This window comes from Caretta caretta, chromosome 2, assembly GCF_965140235.1.
Source record: "Caretta caretta isolate rCarCar2 chromosome 2, rCarCar1.hap1, whole genome shotgun sequence".
In the NCBI taxonomy this organism is placed as follows: Eukaryota; Metazoa; Chordata; order Testudines; family Cheloniidae; genus Caretta; species Caretta caretta.
In genome coordinates, this window is record NC_134207.1 from 155,508,141 (window position 1) to 155,533,663 (window position 25,523).

At 41.6% G+C, this 25,523-nt stretch overlaps 1 protein-coding gene across 1 annotated transcript in view; it reads left to right on the forward strand.

Annotated features, from left to right (window-relative positions):
* Positions 1-25,523, forward strand: part of ERP44 (endoplasmic reticulum protein 44) — a 132,401-nt gene that overhangs the window by 85,427 nt on the left and 21,451 nt on the right. The window contains exons 5-7 of the mRNA XM_048839428.2: positions 6,667-6,851; positions 7,387-7,502; positions 24,546-24,603. Coding sequence (XP_048695385.1) covers positions 6,667-6,851; positions 7,387-7,502; positions 24,546-24,603 — 359 coding nt within the window. The remainder of the gene's footprint in view (positions 1-6,666; positions 6,852-7,386; positions 7,503-24,545; positions 24,604-25,523) is intronic.

Genomic DNA, 25,523 nt, shown 5'->3' on the forward strand with positions numbered 1-25,523 from the left:
TAAGATATAACTTGTGCTTCTGCCATAGGATAGCCTGGTGACATGGGTGAACGTAGCCATCTTTGTCTTAGACCCATGCAGCACTACACTTCTCCATTCCTTATATGATCTCACCAATGAATTCCCACGATTCTTCTCAGACAAAGCTTCTGAAATGCATACAGCTTCCTGTTGTGTACTTTCACCATCAACTATGTTTCCAAGGCATACAGTACTTTTGGAAGGACAGTAGTGTTGTACAGTTACATTTTATCTGGGTAAATGTAACTTCTTAATCTTCCAGATGTTTGACAGATGGAAAAATGATCCAGTGGCTTTGCTGAGTCTTGTCTTCACTCCTTTAGTGAGCTGGTGGTTAGCAGATATTGTACTTCCAAGATAAACAGAGTCATCAGCTCTTTTGTTCTCTTCTCCATCAATCACACATCCGCCAGCGTTGACAGCAGTCTCTCCTAGCTTTGTGATCTTGGTCTTCTGCATATTGATACGAAGTCCCACTTTGGTGGCAGCTGCTTTTATGCTCATAAAGGGTCTTTTCCTTCCATCAAAGTTTATAAAGTTAGCCTAACCAGCAGTGAAGGCACATCTCAAGCTGCAACTTAGCAAAAGATTTGAGGAGTTAAAGACACTGACAAATGGCATAGAAGAACAATGGTAGTTTTTCAAAGAAGCAAATATGGATGCAGCCCGAACTGCATTGGGGTGAGAAGATCTAAGAAAGTTGGAGCATTTTTTTCTAAATACATGGAGACTTGTTGAGGAAAAGAAAGAATTAAAGAACAAAATTCAACAAGAATAAGACAGCAGGAACTGAGCTATTCTGAAGTATATGCAGACAAAGGCAAGGAAGTTAAGAGATCAGCCGGAAGAGATAAGAGAGAATGGATGGAAAACGAAGCAAGGGAAGCTGAGGAGAGGATTCTAAAAAGCTTTTTCTGGTATCCAAATAACTGACGTCACAATTCTCAAACCATTGAGGCATTTTAAATGCTCAACATGGTACGATTTTAACCACAGAGGACAGAGTATTCTCAGGCTGTGCTCCACCACTGGAACCACTAACATGATTGAGAGATGTGAAGAAATAGGGGATTTATCTATATCACGACGAATAATCACCTTTGAGGAAGTAACTAAGGCCATAAACCAACTGAAGAGTGGTAAAGCTAGACTATGATAAGATAGATACTGAAATGTTAAAAGCTGGAAAGGAAGTGAGGGTGAAGTGCATGTGCAGGTTGTACAGATTGGTTTGGGAAAAAGAGGTCTGTCCTAAAGATTGAAGAAGAGAACCCCCCAAAAGTAGGGACCAGCTTATTTGTGATAACTGGAGAAGTATGACCCCCCTATCTGTACCTAGAATAGTGTGGTATATTACCATTTTGAATAGGATGAAAACTACTGTTGACAAAGTACTCAGGGAAGAACAGTCTGGATTTCATAGATACTAAGGTCAGAAGGGACCATTACGATCATCTAGTCTGACCTCCTGCACAACGCAGGTCACAGAATCTCACCCACCCACTCCTGCGAAAAACCTCACCTATGTCTGAGCTATTGAAGTCCTCAAATCGTGGTTTAAAGACTTCAAGGAGCAGAGAATCCTCCAGCAAGTGACCTGTGCCCTATGCTACAGAGGAAGGCGAAAAACTTGCAGGGCCTCTTCCAATCTGCCCTGGAGGAAAATTCCTTCCTGACCCCAAATATGGTGATCAGCTAAACCCTGAGCATATGGGCAAGATTCACCAGCCAGATACCCAGGAAAGAATTTTCTGTAGTAACTTAGATCCCACCCCATCTAACATCCCATCACAGGCCATTAGGCCTATTTACCATGAATATTTAAAGATCAATTAATTACCAAAATCGTGTTATCCCATCATACCATCTCTTCCATAAACTTATCGAGTTTAATCTTAAAGTCAGATAGATCTTTTGCCCCCACTGCTTCCCTTGGAAGGCTATTCCAAAACTTCACTCCTCTGATGGTTAGAAACCTTCGTCTAATTTAAAGTCTAAACTTCCCAATGGCCAGTTTATATCCATTTGTTCTTGTGTCCACATTGGTATTGAGCTTAAATAATTCCTCTCCCTCTCCAGTATTTATCCCTCTGATATATTTATAGAGAGCAATCATATCTCCCCTCAACCTTCTTTTAGTTAGGCTAAACAGCCAAGCTCCTTGAGTCTCCTTTCATGACACAAGTTTTCCATTCCTCGGATCATCCTGGTAGCCCTTCTCTGTACCTGTTCCAGTTTGAATTCATTCTTCTTAAACATGGGAGACCGGAACTGCACGCAGTATTCCAGATGAGGTTTCACCAGTGCCTTGTATAATGGTACTAAAACCTCCTTATCCCTACTGGAAATACCTCTCCTGATGCATCCCAATACCGCATTAGCTTTTTTCACCGCCATATCACATTGGCGGCTCATAGTCATCCTATGATCAACCAGTACTCCAAGGTCCTTCTCCTCCTCCGTTACTTCTAATTGATGCGTCCCCAGCTTATAACTAAAATTCTTGTTGTTAATCCCTAAATGCATGACCTTACCCTTCTCACTATTAAATTTCATCCTATTACTATTACTCCGGTTTACAAGGTCATCCAGATCCTCCTGTATGATATCCCGGTCCTTCTCTGAATTGGCAATACCTCCCAGCTTTGTATCATCCGCAGACTTTATTAGCACACTCCCACTTTTTGTGCCAAGGTCAGTAATAAAAAGATTAAATAAGATTTGGTCCCAAAACTGAACCCTGAGGAACTCCACTGGTAACCTCCCTCCAGCCTGACAGTTCACCTTTCAGTAGGACCCGCTGTAGTCTCCCTGTTAACCAATTCCTTATCCACCTTTCAGTTTTCATATTGATCCCCATCTTTTCCAATTTAACTAATAATTCCCCATGTGGCACGATATCAAACGCCTTACTGAAATCTAGGTAAATTAGATCCACTGCGTTTCCTTTGTCTAAAAAAATCTGTTACTTTCTCAAAGGAGATCAGGTTGGTTTGGCACGATCTATCTTTTGTAAAACCATGTTGTATTTTGTCCCATTTACCATTGACTTCAATGTCCGTAACTACTTTCTCCTTCAAATTTTTTCCAAGACCTTGCATACTACAGATGTCAAACTAACAGGCCTGTAGTTACCCGGATCCAGTAGGTTGTGTTCAGATCAGATTTTTACCTGGAGAAGACTTATTGAGAGAGGCTTAGAATACTAGCAGAAGATTGGTTTTAACTTGGCTGATTTTATGAAAGCATTTGATAGTGGCCTCAGAGAAGCCTTCTGGAAGATTGTGGGACACTATGAAATTCCAGCAAAGATTGTTAATTTGATAAAAACTTTTATGATTAGCCTGCATTCTGCATGAGGACAGAGAATGGAGGTGCAGAATGGTTTAAAATAATGCAAGGTATGTCCCATCCCCATTTCTTTTCTGTAGTGTCATAGATTTTGTGATAAGAAGCGTGTCAGGTGTTGTCAAGGCCACTGGTATTGTTTGGGCAAGTGATAAGCTGCAAGATATGCCATCTGCAAAATCTATAGCTGAACTGTATACCAACTTGGATAGAATGTAAAGACTCTCTTTATGAGCACAAAAGCAGATCTGGGGATCACTGCTGACTGCACCCTGGGGTGTCTACCCCCCCCCCCATATGAGCTAGATTGGGGAGGTTGCCTTTTTGGGGGTGCCTGAGTCCCTCTCCCTACATCCTCATGTGATCCAGGATCTGCGGAAGCCCTGCCCCTCTGGTTGGGGAGCTTAGAAAAGGCGTGCTTTGAGCATGCACCAAGAACACACTTTGGAGACCAGAGCGAGGATTGGAACTGAGAACAAATATACTTGACACATATCAAAAACTCTCCTCCACTGGGGAGAGGGGAAGGGAACACCCACTGACATGAATAGAGCCGTTCACACTTCACACAGCCATTCACAAGAACCTTCACACCTGCTAATAATCTTAGGAGAGATCTCTTCTTTCCTCCCACAACTCCAATAAGGGCTCTGGTAGAACTTAGGCCTTCAAACCCCACAAAGAATTTTTCTGTGGTTACAAGTTTATCAGCATTCGTTCAGAACATGCACAACCATGAATAGTTCAGTCTTTCCTTTACACAGCTTGGGCCTTTGATCTTCAGGCTCTGGGAACAGGTAATCAGCAGACAGTGGTCATCTCCTCAGGGTATAGCTTCAAAAGGCTGAATTTTTTGCATAACCAGAGGTGGGAAATTTGTATTCAACTCCTGCAAGTGATTAACGAGGCAAACACTTGATACTGTTTGCCCCAAAAGTCCATTCTTGTCTGGCCAATTCGGTATAGTCCTTTGAAGTTCATGAGATTTCCAAGGGTTAACATCCCATCTCCCCTCTAGATAAGTTACATACAACCCTGGACTGCAATAATACATAACCTTTATATTTAATACAATGGACTCCAAAGATGCTTAGTTACATATGTTTTATTTTTTCAAGGATATTTCAGGAAATTGCCACATCTGTGACAAATGGTCTGGGTCTGCAGTGAGGGATGAAGGTATTATGCAGAGGGGGGAAAGTGGGGAAAAGGTGGTAGGGGAGGGAAGAGGGTTTAGGGGGCTCTGGTAAAGGGGTGTGGGTAGATATTAGGGGGAGGGAGGAAACAGGAGGGGTTGGTGAACTGAGGGATAGCACAGGAAGTTGAAGAGGGGTGGCTGTCAGCTCTGAATTCTCCCCTTCTGTGTGTGGTTTGGGATCCGGGAGAGACTGTTTCTCTTGAGGTTTCTGATCCCCTCTCTTTCCCCCTTCATGTGAGCTGGGGTCTGGGGTTGAGGGAAAGAAGATAACACAAATGTAAACATTTGAAATCCAGAAAACAAACAGTTAAGATACATCACCTAAATTTTCCATCTTTAAAATGGGCCTCCTAATGTAAAATTCTTTAAGATCTACTGAGGAAAAGCATTCTATAAAAGCTACGTCTTTTGGTTATTTTCTAGTCACAGCAGCGTTTGACTGTAAACCTAGATGAGTATACAACTGTCCAAATGACCACTCACTCCTACCAATAAACATTTCTCTTTCTGTTTAAAAAACTAGAACATTAAATGGCAAAAAGCTTTGTTAACTCAGAGTTAAAGTTGCCTGGTGATAACTTGTGCCATTCCAGAATGTTGAGTTCATCAAAACTCAAACTTCTGAAAACGAGGAAAGACAGAGTTAAGGTAAACAGCCACATAACCTTAATTCTCTGCCCTCTTTGAGTGATATCCCAACACGCCCATAACACACACACTCCCATTCTGCCTTTTCACTCTAATGGACTGATGCTACCCATACTATCCCTACGCTCAAACACTGAGCATACTCCCCCAACAAAATAGCACATCTGTAAAATATAGCAGCCACTTCATGTCCTTTTACAACCCTTTCACACTTGCACACAGGATACCATGTATACCTATACTTCCCCCTGCCTATCATTAAATCCACAGACTGCTCTCATATGGCAGAACCCATGGTAAGCAGACCCTAGTGCTGTGCTACCAATGCAGCCTACACAATTTTGTGTTGAATTGTTGCAAACTGGAACCTGCAGATACACAGGTACCTCTTTCCTTTCATAACATACGTGGTGGGGGGACTCAGATCCAGATCTCCTTATATCACAATTGCAGTTCTTTCAAGCTGCTTCACTTTATTCCTCCACCATTCAATACAACTACATCTTACACAGTGAATGCAGCTGGAGTACATGCAGGTAATTCCTGGTGGCCGTTGCCAGCTCCATGGGAAAGAGTTAAGGTTATGTATTTCCTGGTTTTCAGAAGTTTGAGTTTTGCGGAATTTGACGTTGTGGAAGGGCACAAGCCATCGCTGGAAACCTTAACTCTGAGTTAACAAAGTTTTTTGTCATTTAATAGTAAGTAAATAAGTGGTGAGATTGTTGCAGCATATTTTTGTCATACTTGGCAAATAGAGAATTTTAAATTTATTTTCTAAATGTATTTGTATATAGCTTCAAATGCTGTAACCTTCTAAAAGTACACAAATTAATACCATCTCCATGTGGTGCCCACCGGGCTGTGTACTTCCTAATACCATTGTATGAAGATTTATGAAAACATGAAATTAATTAGTATGTACTAGGTTAGTGTATATCCTTGGCTCTAGCTCTGAGGAAGCTTTAGTCATTGCATTATTTAGGTCTTGATCTTGTTTACATCTTATTAAACTTACTTCTCAAGTGGATTAGACTCCGTTACTTGGCAAGTTTTTAAATTTTATTTGTTTATTATTGCTTATTATGCCCTGTTTTAATATTAATTCAATTTTCTTTTAAAAAGCCCTCCACGATGTTCACATGAAGGGTGCTAAATAAGTGTAAGTGACTGATTGAATCTAGTTTTAGAATTATGCCAGATTTTGGTCATTATGATTTTGTATGGTCATCAACATATGCAAGAAATTGCATTTCTTGAATATAAATACCATAGCTACTCTCCATTTCTCTCTTCTGCAGTGCTTTTCATTTTGCTCTTGTTTAAGACGGGGGAAGCAGAACTGTGTGTCCAACGCCCCTGTCTTTGTTAGTGTTTGTGCGTGTGCATAAGGATTAATAAACAGTACATTTCCATATCTATAGCATTATTTTTTCTGTTAATTTCTTTATTAGCGGACATAGCTCAAAGATACAGGATAAGCAAATATCCAACCCTAAAACTGTTCCGGAATGGGATGATGATGAAGAGAGAGTATAGGGGTCAGAGGTCGGTGACAGCAATAGCAGATTATATCAGGCAACAGAAAAGCAATCCTATTCGAGAAGTTAATGACTTGGAAGAAATTAAGTCTCTTGACGTAAGTCTCTTGATTGGTGTTCTATGAAGTATGTGGAATTTAGAGTTTTGTATTTTGAGACAAAGTGAATCATGTAGTGTTTAATTTGTATGTATTTCTTGATTTTTTTACCATTCAAAAGAATTATTTTATTGGCTTTTATATTCGCAATGAAAAGCAGATAATTATTTCTAGTATTTCAAATTATTGGAATTAACTTTTACTTTTTTTAATTGCATGGATTTTGTTAAAATGTTATCTACCTCACTGGAATTTTTTTCATTTATGTGTCAATTTGAAAATAGGAAAAGAAGCACTTTACATTCCTTCACTGAAAAAGTATTAAGTAACATTTCTAGTCTAAATTTTTAAAACCTGCATTTTTGTATGGTCACACCTCATTTGGAGACAGATGGACAACAGCCCTTGCCCATGTCTCTGATTGTGGGATAAATGAAAAGCATTTCTGGGTTTAACATTTTTTTGGGGGAATAATAATAGCCTTTGGTGACTGAAATTTTAAAAAAAAGTCATAAGTACATACTTTGTTTTACAGCGCAGTAAAAGAAATATCATTGGATATTTCGAGCAAAAGGACACCACCAACTATAGAACTTTTGAAAGAGTAGCAAATATTTTGCACGATGATTGTGTCTTCCTTTCTGCAACTGGGTAAGTTTTTACATGTATTGGCTGTGTGACTGATCCTGAAGACTTTACACTAACAAATTAGTCCTGCTTAATAGAAAGAATTTTTGGTAAAGAACTAAAAGATTATTGGATTAGAGTCTAAAAGCAAATCCTTGTACTGAGATCAACCTAGAAGACTAAATAAAAAACACATCTAGCCAGATAGCTCTTAATATCCTTAGTTTTTGTAGTGAAACCTTGTTTTGTTGGCATTATGCCTCTTCTTTACTGTTCCTGCAGTAGTCAGTTTGGGATTTTCTCTGCACAGAAAGTAATAGGGAGTCCATTAGCAATATCAGGCATTTAAATTTTAAAAATGCTGATGTGTAGAATGTTTTGTAGCAATCTGAATATTTTTGTAACTTTCACATTTGTTTAATCAATACTTTCTAAGGCTTTCTTATAAATGCTCTGTTTTCTTAAAATTCCATTGCTCTTCATAATAATTGCTGTTTGAGAGTAAGAGAATTCAGTAGCTAATTACATCTGTGCTAGTGAAAACATAGCTGCTTAAAATCTTTTCACCTGTAAATTCCACCATTTGCTGCAGAATTCCAAAATCCCAGGCTTTGGGGACCATCAGACATAAAATTCTCCAGTGGCCTTGAAATTCTTTATCCATCTTAATACACTTGTTTGAGGCTACAAATGAAAATACACAAGGTGTGGGCCAAAATTTTTCATATGGTCATATTGTTGAATTTTTACCTCTGAAATAGTAACACATGTCTTCCTGACCCCAGCTCATTACAAAATGAAGAGAACCTAACTTCACAATTGCGGGACTTTCTATAATTATTTTTTAATGTATTGTGGTAGCACTTAGAGGCCCCAGTTGGGGACCCCATTGTCCTAAGCACTGCTCAAACATTTATATAATTGTTTCTCAAACTTTTTATGCTAGCAACTCCATTTGGATTTTTTTTTTTAAAAGGTACACATGCACACACATCCCACTAGAAAAAATTGCGACCCTCTACCTTCATCCCCCGCTCAGGGCTGGGCTTCAGCCTCGCTCGGAGCATGGGGCTCCGGACTTCAGCCCCCTGCTGCCCTCAGAGCTCCCAGTTGGGGCTTTCTGCCTTGGCGACTCCATCAAAATGGAGTCGCAACCCACATTTTGAGAACTGCTGATTTATATGAAATGGTCCCTCCCCCAAAGAATTTAATATAAAAACCAGACCATTTTTATGGCTCACTCATCTTAAAAAAAAAAAAAAAAAAAAAAAGACATCAAATTCTGTTTTGTTTGGCAGTTATGTTATGTGATCTATAGCACCAATGCTAGATGTCCCTCCACTTATTCATGCCTTAAACTACTGCCATATTTTACATCAGATGTGGTTGCATGTTGTTAGTGAATGAAGATTCCACTGTACAGAAGTTTCTTAAAATGCATAGGAATGATTTGGGGTGCCAATGAATCACCATAACACCCATTCCTACCTCAGCCCAAGTGCAGCCTTTGTTTTTGAGGAGGTGAGGGTTCTCTTGATGAGGTGCTGCTTTTGGCCAGAATCTCATGTTGTTCCTAACAACAATGTGCAATCCTGAATAAATGTAAGGCCTTGTCTACACTACACAGTTTTGTCAAAAAAAGCCAGCTTTCGTCAACAAAACAGTGGAGATATACACACTACAATGCCGATTTAACTCTCCTGCTACACCGACAAAATAAAACCACCACCACGAGAGGCATAGGGTTTTTTGTGACAAAGTTAGATCAGCGCAGTGTCAGCGTACTCACTGTGCTTGCTTATGTTGCCCTAATTGGTCTTCAGGAGGTGTCTCTCAATGCCCATCGTGACCGCTCTGGTCAGCAGTTTGAACTCCACTGCCCTGAAGGTACACAGGTATGTGCCCCTCCCACATTTAAAGGCCTGGGAATTTTTGAAATTCCTCTTCCTGTTTGGTCGGCATGGACAGTTCACACAGGATTTTCCCAGCTGACCATGCCTGCTTTCCGCAGTAGATACGCTCCTGCGTGGAGCACACGAGAGCTGTTGGCCCTGTTGGATCTGTGGAAAGCGGAAGCTGTGCAGTTGCAGCTTCTCTCCAGCTGTAGGAACTTTGATACCTACAGGCAGATAGCTAGTGAGATGCCAGAGAAGGGGCACAAAAGGGACATGCAGCAGTGCTGTGCTAAGATCAAGAAGCTGAGGCAGGCGTACCAGAAGGCCAGGGAGGCCAACCGTTGTTCTGGTGCAGTACTGAAGACATGCCACTTCTAGAAGGAGCTGCACACCATCCTCGACTGCGACCCCACCTCCTCCACCACCAAGAGCTCCATGAATACTTCAGGGGGACTGGAGGCATCGACCAGTCAAGTCAACCCCAAGGATGAAGTGGTAGACAAAGAAGTTGAGTTGGAGAAGAATGTGGAACACACCACAGTGTCGTCTGGTGGCATGGCGAGTCAGGACCTCTTTTCCATTCCAGGTTTCAGAGTAGCAGCCATGTTAGTCTGTATTCGCAAAAAGAAAAGGAGGACTTGTGGCACCTTAGAGACTAACACATTTGTCTCTAAGGTGCCACAAGTCCTCCTTTTCTTTTTCCACTCCAGGGTGTCTAGCCAATCTTAGCGCTCTGGCTCTGGCATGCCTGAAGAAGGAGATGCAAGCTCTTGTAAGCATGCATTGTGCTTTGATACTGCATGGTGAGAGGAGATTGAGCTCTCACATACTTTATGTGGGAGAGGAGGCATAAGGAACAGAAATTAACAAATGAGCCTATGCAGCTGTGCAGTGGGGGCCTGGTGCAAAAGTTCGTTAATGTACACCAGGATGTCCTGCGAATCCTCCATAGAGATCTCTAAAGAACTTTTCTGTAGGTATTCTGCAATTCTCTGCCAAAGGTTCCTTGGCAGAGTTGCCTTGTTTCGCTGTTGGGATTGTTGCTGCGCAAATTGGAAATTATTTCAGCAGGGACCAGAGCAGCACACAGGCGAGCAGCATATGGACCTGGTCTGAAGCCGCATGCATGCAGGAGATGCACCCTTGCATCCTGGATTACCCTCAGGAGTGAGATATCAGGTTCAATTACCCCCACTTGTGGGCTAAGGTGCCAATATTCAGAACACTCTACCGAGGCATGTGTAGTGACCCTTTTTACAAATCACCCAGACCCTTTGTCCTTTCTTGCCCACTCCCCCTTCAGAACCCATTACCCCTCTACCCCCTGGCTGACCTCACCATTTTTCGGACTGTTGCCAAACTGTGTGCTAGTAAAGGGACAGCGAGAAATAAGTATGTGTAACTTTTGTGATTCATGACTGTAAGTGAATTCACAATACTGTCTCTTTCATTGTTTCTTTGGCTTCTGCAGTTGTGCCCTTGAGGACCCGATCCGCCGCACCAGTGGAGCTCCTCTGTCAGCTAAGTAGGGCCCTACCAAATTCACAGTCCATTTTGGTCAAGTTCACAGTCATAGGATTTTAAAAATTGTAAATTTCATGATATCAGCTATTTAAATCTGAAATGTCATGGTGGTGTAATTGTAGGAGTACTGACCCCAAAAGGAGTTGTGGGGGTCGCAAGGTTATTGTGTGTGTGTGTGGGGGGGGGGGTTACGGTATGGCTACCCTTATTCCTGCGCTGCTGCTGGCAGCAGTGCAGCCTTCAGAGCTGGGCAGCTGGAGAGTGGCAGCTGCTAGCCAAGAGCCCAGCTCTGAAGGTAGAGCTGCTGCCAGCAGCAGAGCAGAATTAAGGATGGTATGGTATGGTATTGCCACCCTTACTTCTGCACTGCTCTGTGCCGAGCTGGACCCTCAGTCAGCAGCCACCACCCTCCAGCCGCCCAGCTCTGAAAGCAGTGCAGAAGTAAGGCTGGCAATACTGAGACCCCCCTAAAATAAACTTGTGGAACACCTCCCCCCCCAAACAACTCCCTTCTGGGTCAGGACCCCCAATTTTAGAAACGCTGCCATGAAATCTGTATAGTATAGGGTAAAAGCACACAGAAGATTTCATGGCGGGAGACCAGATTTCATGGTCCATGACGTGTTTTTCAAGGCTGTGAATTTGGTAGGGCCATACAGATAAGGAGGCAAACCAGGAGGAGTAAGGATATGTTTTGTGAAGTGCTGCAGTCAACAGACGCATCACATAGTGAAACAAGAGGGTGGAGGGAGTCAATTAACGAAAGACTCAGGCAGGATAGCCTGGAAAGGAGACAGTGGCAGGAGCAGATGATAAAGCTACTGGAGGGCCAGACAGAGATGCTCAAGTCCCCCATTGCACTGCAGTTTGAGCACATCTGTGCACAATTCCCCCTGCAGCCAATACTGAACTCCATTCCCTGCCCTCCCCAAACTCCCTCACATGTTTACTCCTGGGGGAATTCTGCACCAAAACATTAAAAATTATTCCCCAAAAAATTAAAAATTCTGCACCCAATATGTTAAAATTCTGCATATTTTATTTGTCAAAATAATATAATCACACCAGTTTCAATTATTTTTGTAATTCATTTCCAAGTACCTGTCAACAAGTATCTCTGTAACAATACAGACAACAAAAAGATTCAGGAAATGTTTTTTGACAAATAGATTCCTTACTAGGCATATTAATACAGAACTCTGAGTAATAATTCATTTAAACTACAATATAGAACCGTATTTCCCGCACCCCTCAGAAGCAGTGCAAAGGCTTGGGGGAGTCAGGGCTAACTGAGCAGCTGAGAGAGAGGGAAGTAATTGCTGGAAAGGAGCCTGGGTATGAACTTGAAGGGTTGTTGGGTATGGGTGGGAAAAGTATGGAACAGGTTTTTTTGGGGGCGGGGGTGGGGAGGGATTGTTAGGGAGCATCCCCCATGCAGACTCTGGCTGACCTCTAGCCTCCCTCATTCATCCAAGCACATCTGCCCCTGTTCCCATGTGTCCTTGCACCCCGTCCCCATGTGTCTCTGTGCCCCCATTCAACCCATACGCCCTCCCCCTCTGCCCATGTGGCCCTGCACCTCTTTCCCTGCCCCTGTGGCCCTGCACCTCCACTCCCTTCAGTCCCTGCCCCAGTCTGTCCTCCCGCACTAGCCCTTATGAGTCCCTGTCTAACCCTCTCCCCTGCCCCGAAGCAGTCCCATGCTGTCTGTCTCCCTATATCCCCTGTCTCCTGATCTGGCCCAATAGGTGCTGTGAAGAAGGCAGGCCCTTTCTCTTCCCTATCATAACGGGGGCTGGCCAGGAGCAGCTGCTGTGTTCTAGTGCCACAGTGCCCACTGGTGGGCAAAAGATGGAACTGCAGCAATTATTCAGTAGAAGCGATTTCCTGCAATAAATAAATAAATAAAAATAATAAAAATATGCGCAGCACATGCAATATGTGCATTGGTGCAGAATTCCCCCAGGAGTACATTTTCCTGGTTCATCGCAGTATTCTGTGCACTCCACAGTGAAAGTTGGAGATACAGCTGTGAGAGCCATAACCAAGAGACTGTTCCCTGTTTGACAAAATGTTTGTCCTGTTATTAAACTTTAATCTTTGAAATAAAATGAGTCTTTGTGTCATACATACATTAGTTGGTGGTAATATCAAACACAGTGGCTGTAGGCAGAAATATTTGCTCAGTACAAATAATGCTCAGAAAGTAAGCACTATAGGGGTCATTCAAAGACATAAAGGCACATTACTGGGAATCTGTGTCAAAATGCTCCTTCAAAGCTTCCCTATTTCGAATAGCCCCCTGCTATGCCCCTCTGATTGCCCTGGTATCTGGCTGCTCAAAATGAGCAGCTAACTGATGTACTTCAGCACTCCGCCCCTCGGGAAACTTTTCCCCATTTGCTTCACAAATACTATGCAGAGTACAGCAAGTCGCAGTGACCATTGGAATATTTTCCTCACTGAGATCTAACCTGCCAAAAAGGCAGCACCAGCAATCTTTTAATCAGCCAAAGGCACATTCAACAGTCATTCAGCACCTGCTGTGCCTGTTGTTGAAGCATTCCTTGCTGCTATCTAGGTTCTCAGTGTAAGGCTTCATGAGCCATGGGAGCAAGGGATTGGCAGGTTCTCCCAGGATCACTATGGGCATTTCGACATCCCGTATTGGAATCTTCTGGTCTGGAAAGAAAGTCCCAGTGTGTATCTTTCTATACAGTCCAGTGTTCCTAAAGATGTGCACATCATATACCTTCCCTGACCACCCTGCACTGATGTCAGTGAAATGGCCCTGGTGATCCATCAGCGCCTGCAAGACCATACAGAAGTAGCCCTTTCGATTAATGTACTCAGTCACAGGATGGTCTGGGTCCAGAATTGAGATATGTGTTCCATCTATCACCTCGCCACAGTTAGGGAATCTCATTACCTCAAAGCCCTCAGCAATTCCCTGCACATTACTGAGAGTCATAGTCCTTCATAGCAGGAGATGATTAATAGCCCTGCACACTTGCATCACTGCAACCCCCATTGTGGACTTACCAACTCCAAACTGATTTGCAACTGACCAGTAGCAGTCTGGAGTTGCCAGCTTCCACACAACGATTACCATTCGCTTTTCCACAGTGAGGTCTGCTCTCATTCTGGTGTTCTTGCATCACAGTGCTAGGGCGAGCCAGTACACAGTTCCAGGATGGTGGATTTGCACATGTGAAAGTTCTACACCTACTGCTCATCATCCCATACATGCATCACAATGCAATCTCACCACTCAGTGCTTGTTTCCCAAGCCCAGTACTAATGGTCCACTGTGTGCAGCTGCTCTGTGAATGCCAGCAGCAGTTTTGAATTATTTCTTTCCATGGCACACAGCAGGGCAGGCACCACTGATTCACTTTCTGATTCGCAGCTGCATGACCAGCCCCGTTGTGTTCATAATGCTCATCACCAAAGTGGTCAGCAGTGCAGGATCTATATCTTCAGGCAGAGATGGCGGAGCATGTACACAATTAAAAAGGGCTGTTAAAAATTGGCATGAAACCAAGTCAGAAGCCCATGGAATGATGGGACAGAAAGAACTGCGTCATGGGATGCTGAACACGCCCCCATGATGCACCATGATCCATTCCCAGAGCTCCTAATGGCAGAGGGTGGTAAGTTGCACAATGCAATAGCTACCCATGATGCAACTCTCTCTGTAAATGCAAGAGCACCAACTGTGGACACACTCCGCCAACTCAAGAAGCGTTGTGTGGATATGCACAACCGACGTAATTAAAGCGGTTTAAGATCATTGATGTAACTTAAGTCAACTTAACTCTGTAGTGTAGACATGGCCTAAATTTGGTTAAAGAATCCATCATGTGGCTCTTAACTCACACTGAAACCTTTGTTAGTAAGATCTATAGGTGTGGGCAGTGCTAAAGTGTCAACTCAGTTTCTCATGACATTAGTTTGTAAAGGACTTTCCTTTTCAGTGATAAAGAATTTCATCGCAAGTTAAACACCTTGCAGCAAATTCCACTATTGCAGAAGACTCTAAATTAAGCAACAAATGAGTGAAGTATATCTATTTTTATTCCTGTTTTACAGTAGTATTGTCATGTAAAATTAGTAGGATTTTTTCTATCAAAAATTCTAAGCCCACCAAAATATCTGTAGAAATCTGTAGACGAGCATTAAATGTTTAGGGGGAGACATTTAACTTTCAGAGGCACAATGGCAGTTCTCTCTCATGAGAAAGAAGTGCATAACTGCCATTATGCCGTTAGAAAATTGCCCCTCCCCTTAATGTGGATGTGCTGGTAATATGTGATTATACAGCTTTTGACTTTGGTTATCAATAGTCAACAACAAAAATGATCACTTATTAAGCACTGATGAACTCAGTTATATGTCAGTTTAGTTTACTGGTTAAAGAATAAGACAAAGGGTATGGCTACACAGCAGTTGTTTGGGGTGCGAGGGGGGGGCAGTTGTTGTAGCACATATAGATGTATCCAAGCTAGCTTTAACAGTGAAGCTGCAGCAGCATGAGTTAATTTAATATTGGTAAAGTGCACTGGAATCTTCTGATAGAAAACACTATAGAAGTTGACAATTATCTATATTTTATTAAATAATAATGTATTAACAGGTATATTTCAACTATAAAAATAATTCAGTGGGAAGAGAGATAAAATGGGCAGTAGCTGATTTTTTGTAATTGTAGAAGTAATAAAATATTACTATAGGTCCTGCTTTTGCAATGTTTAGTGTGCTGGCACATGACTATTTAAAGTGACGGGGCCTCTTGCAATTTGTCTGTCTGCTTCATGTTGCAGGATCAGGACCTTAGTTAGTATAATGTCTTTCACACAAATGGAATTCCAAAATGCTTTTGAGTTAAATCAGAATGAGGATTGGCAGAGAAATTAAGAGATATAGGTAGTATAGAAAAAAGTTTCTTCCAGTTGAACAAGCTCAGTACACTGCTACGGTCTCTTAAACATGCAGAAGAAACCAATAAAACAAGCACCTAAACAAAATCAGCACCATACAAGTGGTCCTCACTTTTTACGAGTTTATTTTCCGGTGAGTTAGAGCTTAACAAACGAGGTGTATTTCTATTAAAAGGGTATGGCTATAAAAGTAGAGAAAATCAAGGGGGAGAATAATCAAGTGTATCTCTTTTGGCAAGGCTGTGTACCTCAGGCTCTCTGCATCTGCCTCATGTTCTAAACCAGTGAACCAGCATCTGAGGAAGTAAAATCCTTCAGATGTTCTGTGACCACAACTTTCATTCTTGTTCTGAGGACCAGAAGGACTAAACTACTATTAAGAATCTTGTTTCTTTATAGTGTCTTTCCATTCTTTCAAATCTCTCAAATGCTCCTTCAAAAGCCAGTAGAAGTATAAAAATGATATTAAGGATTCCTCTGTCCCACCACTTCAGGAACAGTAGCCAATAGTAATGACCTGAAATTCTTACTGAAAATATTTATTTAGATATTGTAAGACATCAAAAAAATAGTCTAGAGAAGTGCTGGTGCCTTGGATTTTCAATTGTCATTGCTTCTAATCTATCTAGTACTAGATCTGACAATGTGTATTTAAATAACCCAAATTTTCCTGGAAACTGCCTCTGAGGATATTCCAAAACAGTCTTTTCTGTGTGCTCTGGAGGACCTGCCAGACTTGTGCATAAATATCACCAAGTTTTGAAGGCTAACCCCTCCCTCCTCTCTCTTGGAGAGGCCAAGATTCTACATATTAGATTTGAAGAGAATAAATCAAACTGCTATTCTTCTCTATTGAAGAATCCAGGAATTGTCTAATATTTCGTCTGCATTAGGTAAATTTTATTCTTGTGTGCTAAAATTTATTCTGTCTGCCAGATTTCTAAATTCTACAAGCTTCCCGTTGATAGCCATGCTCGCTTCTTAAGTTGATTTCAGCTGTAGCCAATTGTTCCTGAACAGTTTGGTACTCATTAATTATAGTGACTGTGATCTACATGCTTTCAGAACACCAGTGCTTGGACTCCTCGATTTATTTGAAATAATGTCAAAGGGATCACCTTATATTGGACCTCAAGTGGTTAAGCCACTTAGTTGCCAAATATTTCAAAACAGAGTCGATCCCAGTTTTCCTAGCCTCAACCCCAGAGAATCTCTCTATAAACTTGTAATATGCCTGCCTCTCTCTACATTCCCATCTCCCCAGCCCAACTGTTATCAAAATCATCCCCACTATCAATCACTTCCTTAAGAGACTTAATTTCCATTTCTGTACTCTCCCTGATAGCCTGTCTACTGCTTCATTTTTTCACAAAGCATAGTTGCAGCCCAATTCTGGAACCAAGGAATGTCCATATTTGTATAACTGATTAGTCTAAGGAAAAGCCTCTTAGATGGCAATCTCCCATATCCTAGTGCTGCTCAGCTTTCAGAAGTTAGTTGTACAATTCAGCAGCAATTCTCTGAACCTGACAGAGCACAGTCCATGTGGCATTCCACTTCAGACTGACATGGGCAGAGCTTTCCTGCCTTGAGGAGGCAACCATACTGAAACAAAGGATAAGGAGTTTTGTCATCTGCAGTACTGCTCGTTTTGCTGTTGGCCTGAGAGAATCCTGTGGGCTCTCTTCCACTTTCATAACCTGCTTTAAGGTAGGGCCTATGAGGCACTGAACCTGGAGAGTGATACATTTTCCACTACTGTTATGGTGACTTCAGGTTTCAAACTTGTTGGAGAGATTTTTTTGTCTAGGCTCGCCTGTTGGAAACTTACACAGACAGGTGTTTCTAGTTTGGAGTATATAGAACTAAATGGTTCTGGTCAGATCCAAAATCCACCTATAAATTCTAAAGATTATAAAGTACCTTCCTAATCCTAAATAGGGTTCTCCCAGTCTGAGTCTGGACAGACAGCTCAACAATTGTAAGGTTATATGAACCATCAGCTTACAATGAGCTGAAATAAATACGAAAGCTTTTCATCTTGCAGGAAAAGCAGACCACCTCACAAACCACCCTCAAGACAATACTGCTTTTGCAGTACTGTCTTTGAGTTGTTTAGGTAAAGGAAGTTGAAACAAAGCCACAATTTTACTTGTTATGGTACATGGAGAGGATTGGCTGGGTGGGCACAATTTCAAAGAATTATAAAGAAAATCAGAGTTGAAATATCACCAGTGTAAAAGTTAGTCTTCACTGCTTACGAACAAGATGGATAAAAAGGAAGAGAGTTGTAGACTGAACCATATAGGAGAGGTCTTTGCAAAGAGGACGAACAAACACCAGAGACTAAGAAATATGTTGGTTAATGAGAGTGAAACTACAGTGCGGGAGAGAGAGGCTGTAACTGCAGAGGTAGATTGGGAGGGTGCTATGGTCCACAGTGTGGAAAGTTGTACAGAACCCAAATGGAATCAGAAGAAGCTGTCAGGAGGAGGAGGGAAATCACTTTTTAGTACTAGAAAGATATTGATATACTATAGGTTTCAGAGGAACAGCCGTGTTAGTCTGTATTCGCAAAAAGAAAAGGAGTACTTGTGGCACCTTAGAGACTAACCAATTTATTTGAGCATGAGCTTTCGTGAGCCACAGCTCACTTCATCAGATGTGTACCGTGGAAACTGCAGCAGACCTTATATACACACAGAGAATATGAAACAATACCTCCTCCCACCCCACTGTCCTGCTGGTAATAGCTTATCTAAAGTGATCAGCAGGTGGGCCATTTCCAGCACAAATCCAGGTTTTCTCACCCTCCACCCCCCCACACAAATTCACTCTCCTGCTGGTGCTAGCCCATCCAAAGTGACAACTCTTTACATAATCAAGTCGGGCTATTTCCTGCATAGATCCAGGTTTTCTCACTTCCCCCCCACCCCCAAACACACACAAACTCACTCTCCTGCTGGTAATAGCCCATCTAAACTGACCACTCTCCAAGTTTAAATTCAAGTTAAACCAGAATATCTGGGGGGGGGGGTAGGAAAAAACAAGAGGAAACAGGCTACCTTGCATAATGACTTAGCCACTCCCAGTCTCTATTTAAGCCTAAATTAATAGTATCCAATTTGCAAATGAATTCCAATTCAGCAGTTTCTCGCTGGAGTCTGGATTTGAAGTTTTTTTGTTTTAAGATAGCGACCTTCATGTCTGTGATTGCGTGACCAGAGAGATTGAAGTGTTCTCCGACTGGTTTATGAATGTTATAATTCTTGACATCTGATTTGTGTCCATTTATTCTTTTACGTAGAGACTGTCCAGTTTGACCAATGTACATGGCAGAGGGGCATTGCTGGCACATGATGGCATATATCACATTGGTGGATGTGCAGGTGAACGAGCCTCTGATAGTGTGGCTGATGTTATTAGGCCCTGTGATGGTGTCCCCTGAATAGATATGTGGGCACAATTGGCAACGGGCTTTGTTGCAAGGATAAGTTCCCGGGTTAGTGGTTCTGTTGTGTGGTATGTGGTTGTTGGTGAGTATTTGCTTCAGGTTGCGGGGCTGTCTGTAGGCAAGGACTGGCCTGTCTCCCAAGACTTGTGAGAGTGTTGGGTCATCCTTTAGGATAGGTTGTAGATCCTTAATAATGCGTTGGAGGGGTTTTAGTTGGGGGCTGAAGGTGACCGCTAGTGGCGTTCTGTTATTTTCTTTGTTAGGCCTGTCCTGTAGTAGGTAACTTCTGGGAACTCTTCTGGCTCTATCAATCTGTTTCTTTACTTCTGCAGGTGTGTATTGTAGTTGTAAGAAAGCTTGACAGAGATCTTGTAGGTGTTTGTCTCTGTCTGAGGGGTTGGAGCAAATGCGGTTGTATCGCAGAGCTTGGCTGTAGACGATGGATCGTGTGGTGTGGTCAGGGTGAAAGCTGGAGGCATGCAGGTAGGAATAGCGGTCAGTAGGTTTCCGGTATAGGGTGGTGTTTATGTGGCCATTGTTTATTAGCACTGTAGTGTCCAGGAAGTGGATCTCTTGTGTGGACTGGACCAGGCTGAGGTTGGTGGTGGGATGGAAATTGTTGAAATCATGGTGGAATTCCTCAAGGGCTTCTTTTCCATGGGTCCAGATGATGAAGATGTCATCAATATAGCGCAAGTAGAGTAGGGGCTTTAGGGGACGAGAGCTGAGGAAGCGTTGTTCTAAATCAGCCATAAAAATGTTGGCATACTGTGGGGCCATGCGGGTACCCATAGCAGTGCCGCTGATCTGAAGGTATACATTGTCCCCAAATGTGAAATAGTTATGGGTAAGGACAAAGTCACAAAGTTCAGCCACCAGGTTAGCCGTGACATTATCGGGGATAGTGTTCCTGACGGCCTGTAGTCCATCTTTGTGTGGAATGTTGGTGTAGAGGGCTTCTACATCCATAGTAGCCAGGATGGTGTTATCAGGAAGATCACCGATGGATTGAAGTTTCCTCAGGAAGTCAGTGGTGTCTCGAAGGTAGCTGGGAGTGCTGGTAGCGTAGGGCCTGAGGAGGGAGTCTACATAGCCAGACAATCCTGCTGTCAGGGTGCCAATGCCTGAGATGATGGGGCGCCCAGGATTTCCAGGTTTATGGATCTTGGGTAGTAGATAGAATATCCCAGGTCGGGGTTCCAGGGGTGTGTCTGTGCGGATTTGATCTTGTGCTTTTTCAGGAAGTTTCTTGAGCAAATGCTGTAGTTGCTTTTGGTAACTCTCAGTGGGATCATAGGGTAATGGCTTGTAGAAACTCGTGTTGGAGAGCTGCCTAGCAGCCTCTTGTTCATATTCCGACCTATTCATGATGACAACAGCACCTCCTTTGTCAGCCTTTTTGATTATGATGTCAGAGTTGTTTCTGAGGCTGTGGATGGCATTGCGTTCCGCATGGCTGAGGTTATGGGGCAAGTGATGCTGCTTTTCCACAATTTCAGCCCGTGCACGTCGGCGGAAGCACTCTATGTAGAAGTCCAGTCTGCTGTTTCGACCTTCAGGAGGAGTCCATCTAGAATCCCTCTTTCTACAACCTATCCTAAAGGATGACCCAACACTCTCACAAGTCTTGGGAGACAGGCCAGTCCTTGCCTACAGACAGCCCCGCAACCTGAAGCAAATACTCACCAACAACCACATACCACACAACAGAACCACTAACCCGGGAACTTATCCTTGCAACAAAGCCCATTGCCAATTGTGCCCACATATCTATTCAGGGGACACCATCACAGGGCCTAATAACATCAGCCACACTATCAGAGGCTCGTTCACCTGCACATCCACCAATGTGATATATGCCATCATGTGCCAGCAATGCCCCTCTGCCATGTACATTGGTCAAACTGGACAGTCTCTACGTAAAAGAATAAATGGACACAAATCAGATGTCAAGAATTATAACATTCATAAACCAGTCGGAGAACACTTCAATCTCTCTGGTCACGCAATCACAGACATGAAGGTCGCTATCTTAAAACAAAAAAACTTCAAATCCAGACTCCAGCGAGAAACTGCTGAATTGGAATTCATTTGCAAATTGGATACTATTAATTTAGGCTTAAATAGAGACTGGGAGTGGCTAAGTCATTATGCAAGGTAGCCTGTTTCCTCTTGTTTTTTCCTACCCCCCCCCCAGATATTCTGGTTTAACTTGAATTTAAACTTGGAGAGTGGTCAGTTTAGATGGGCTATTACCAGCAGGAGAGTGAGTTTGTGTGTGTTTGGGGGTGGGGGAGAAGTGAGAAAACCTGGATCTATGCAGGAAATAGCCCGACTTGATTATGTAAAGAGTTGTCACTTTGGATGGGCTAGCACCAGCAGGAGAGTGAATTTGTGTGGGGGGGTGGAGGGTGAGAAAACCTGGATTTGTGCTGGAAATGGCCCACCTGCTGATCACTTTAGATAAGCTATTACCAGCAGGACAGTGGGGTGGGAGGAGGTATTGTTTCATATTCTCTGTGTGTATATAAGGTCTGCTGCAGTTTCCACGGTACACATCTGATGAAGTGAGCTGTGGCTCACGAAAGCTCATGCTCAAATAAATTGGTTAGTCTCTAAGGTGCCACAAGTACTCCTTTTCTTTTTGATATACTATAGGGAATTCAAGGAAGAACCCTAGTGATTTTGGAAGTGGAAGAATTGATTTTACAGTTTGAGGAATGTTTTAGAAACTATATGTATGCAGTCCATGATTCTGATTGTGTTTTAATCATCGGTGGGAAAGAGAGAAAAAGAATCTACCTAAATGATAGATGATGAATAATAGGAATGGGAACTTACAAGCTAGTGCACTGTAGATTCACACCCTAGCTTGCCATGCACTAACAGCCTGTGTAGACAAGCCCTTAATCATTTCCCCCCTCAACCAGGTTTAATTTGCTTAGCGTCTTTTATATCCAGTCATCCATAGTGTTCCAGATAAAACAAAGAATAGACAGGATGCTTGAATTTGAGGCACTGAAATACAATAAGACCTTGTAGACCGTCTTTATTCACCAAGAAAGAAAGAAAGAAAAATCATGGCACAAAATGAAACTTGTTTTCATTTTTCTTTGTTGATCACTTTGTAAAAGGCGTGTCTTTTACCATTAGAGCTGTTTTCTTTAATGTAGTGCACTCCACTGCTGTTTGATTTTAATTGTGCTGAACTCAGTAGCAGTGGTTACATACACATGACTAGTGATTGAAGTGGAAGGAGACAGAAGAGGGTCTTGACAAAATAAATGGGTCCCACAACAGATTGTGCTGCAGAACTTTGTTTTTCTTTTCTATAGGTGTATGACCTGATAGTAGCTGAGATACTTCTGTTTCCACACCTACTTCTGAGTCTGATACAGTGAAAGACAATTTTGTACATGGGAAGTTGCCTTCGTGTAGTTCCTTTATTAAGGGGGTGGGTGGTGTTCCGTCACATTGTGGTTATATCTTTTGGTTTTTGAGTTATGTATGCCCAAAGGAAAATGGGAAACACAAGGAGGCAGGCAAATATGTTAGAAAACTCCTTTTATTAATATGCATATAATTATGCATTGCTGGAGAGTTGTCTTCTGTACCTGGAGTACAATAAAAGTAATTAAATATATATCTCATGGTCAAAATGACAACTACGGTAGGAAGATAGAAACAGATGCAAGTATTTGAAGGGCATAAACACTAGAAGCAAGAGGGAGAGTAATTAGATTAAATGAAGCAAAGAAAAATGTGGGCTGTTAGAGATTATATGGGGATTTGTGTCTTATCAAATCACAATTGCAAAAATGCAACTACATGGGATCCATTGGCTTTTCTTAAGTCAGCTATAAGTAAATTTTATATAACTAATGGTGAGAAACTACTGTCTCAACACTGATAGAAACTAGATGTAAGAGAGCAACTTATTGGGAAAGATGGAATAGAGTTAACTTGTGTTTATCAGTGTTTGACTTGCTTTTTATTGGAAAAACTAAACTCTGTATTACATAGTAACAGGAAAAGAAACATTAAGATATTTGGTTTTGCTCCCTGTGGAATATACAGATTAAATCAATAAACCATAAACACTAGATTCTTTCCTCTAATTATTAATGAAGAATTGAGGACCTACCTTTCTGATATGAATTATGCTTTAATAATTAGGGGCCTGATCTAATGCCCATTGAAGTGGATGAAAGAACTTTGGATCAGGTTCTTGAGTTAGTATCGTTACAGTTTTGTTAAATGATCTGGAGTTCTGTGAGATGTCCACATATATTCCACAACCCATCCTCCTTCCCTATTACTCTGGAGTGTTTTAACTCCTTAATTCTGTGGTAATAAAGGAACTGAGTGGCTACTGGGCCCTTCCCGCCCTGTATGTCCTCAGTACAGGAGCAGGAGGACACTCAGGGTGCAGGCACGGCCACACCGAACACTGCTGGCCAAAAGATTCCAATATCAACGGCATGAGGCACGTGCACACCAAGACTGGAATATATATGGACCACACATCTCTGAGAACTCCAGTCGCTGTAAGAAAGGTAACTTCTTTTTAAACAGTCTTGACTTAATTTTTTGTTTGTTCTGTTGCTCAGGTTTTAATTTAACCTCTTGTGAAGTCTTAATTTCATTAGTTTTCTAGTCATCTATAGAGTTCCAGGGTAGACAAGAGCTGAATCTCCAGTTAAAAGAGTAAGCAGGAAAAAAAGCTTTATTAATGCAAACACTTCTCTCCCCTCACATACACATTCTCTTTTTTCAGGCTGCCTTTACATCATGAAGAAGCAAAAAGGGCCAACACTTTTAAAAAATCCTTTGAAGATAACCTTTAAATTATAGAAAGTAATGTGGTTTAGTAATCAAGAGAAGATGCACCAATATATTAGAACCTCTTTTATCCAAACCCCTGTTATCAAAAACAAAAAACTTCATTACACAAAGTTAGATTATATTCATCAATGTGCATCACCTACAGTGTGAAGCTCCTCACATACACCAAAACCTGTTAATCTTAATTCCACATCCTCCTCTCCCTGTCCCCTCACACCCAATTCCAGTTGATCTCTCTAGTACCTTAATTGAAAGATCAGTTTCTCGGTGCTCAAAAATGGTAATGAATGGGTACCTAAAAATAGATATGATAGCAATTTCAGCCAAGTGGATTATTGCTTTCATTATCTAAGCCATTTTATATTTATCTATCAGTACTAAAGCATATTTCTTCACTGCTTTTATTTAGGCCTATTTCAAAACCAGAGAGATTTAGTGGAGACAACGTAATCTACAAGCCACCAGGGGTAAGTTTAACTCCTTATGTTGCTTGTTTTCATTATGTGTATTAAATATGGTCTTATGGAAGTTTAGATAATTTAATATGTTTCTGCTTCTCAATTTTTGAATTGTTTTATAGCTGAATATTTTATCTAGAAAAAGAAATATATGAACATGGGAAGTAGTGGTTCTGAATTTGGGAGGTGAAGTGGTCTTAGTCTAACAATGAAAAAATAAGTATACGCACCTACATTTATTATTTCAAATTTATGACTTTCCTGAAACGAGAGAGTTTTTTCCAGAAAAATGACACATTTGTCAGATGTCCCACTTCTGTTTCTTTTGTCCTGCAGAAATTTTTTTTCAATATGCATTGCCAAATTCTCTGCCTTTGTACCTTATTTAGTAGATTTTGTTTTCCTCAAAGCAGGTGATGTTTACCACACCTTCCCTCACTTTCTCTTGCACCTGATATTAGATGACTTATCTACAGGTGTCTGCTGTTCTGTTTTCTAAAGAAAACATTCTCTTAACGTTAATTATATAATCACAGAAGTTACCAAGCTGTCATTCATAATAATGAAATATATGTATCGTTTTTATTCGTAAAAAATCCACAATAAAAGGAAATGCTCAGTTTTTCCTTTTTAAATCTCAATGAAACCTTAACAAGCGTTCCTTATTTTAAACTAAGACAGCAGACAGTCAAGGTGACAAATACAATGAAAGGTAACTAAAAAAAATCAGATGGGTTTCCAAACACGCTTTGCTGCAGGAAGAGTCTAGAAGGTCATTTTTGAATCTGTGCCTGTTATCACTCCCTCAGCTTTTGACAGTTTTCTTCCCTGACACTAACCACAAGTAACTACAGTAGAATTCATGCAGTCTTCTTCAGAGTCAAATACCAAGAATACAAAAAGAAAGCCTGCCACAATTTAACAATGTC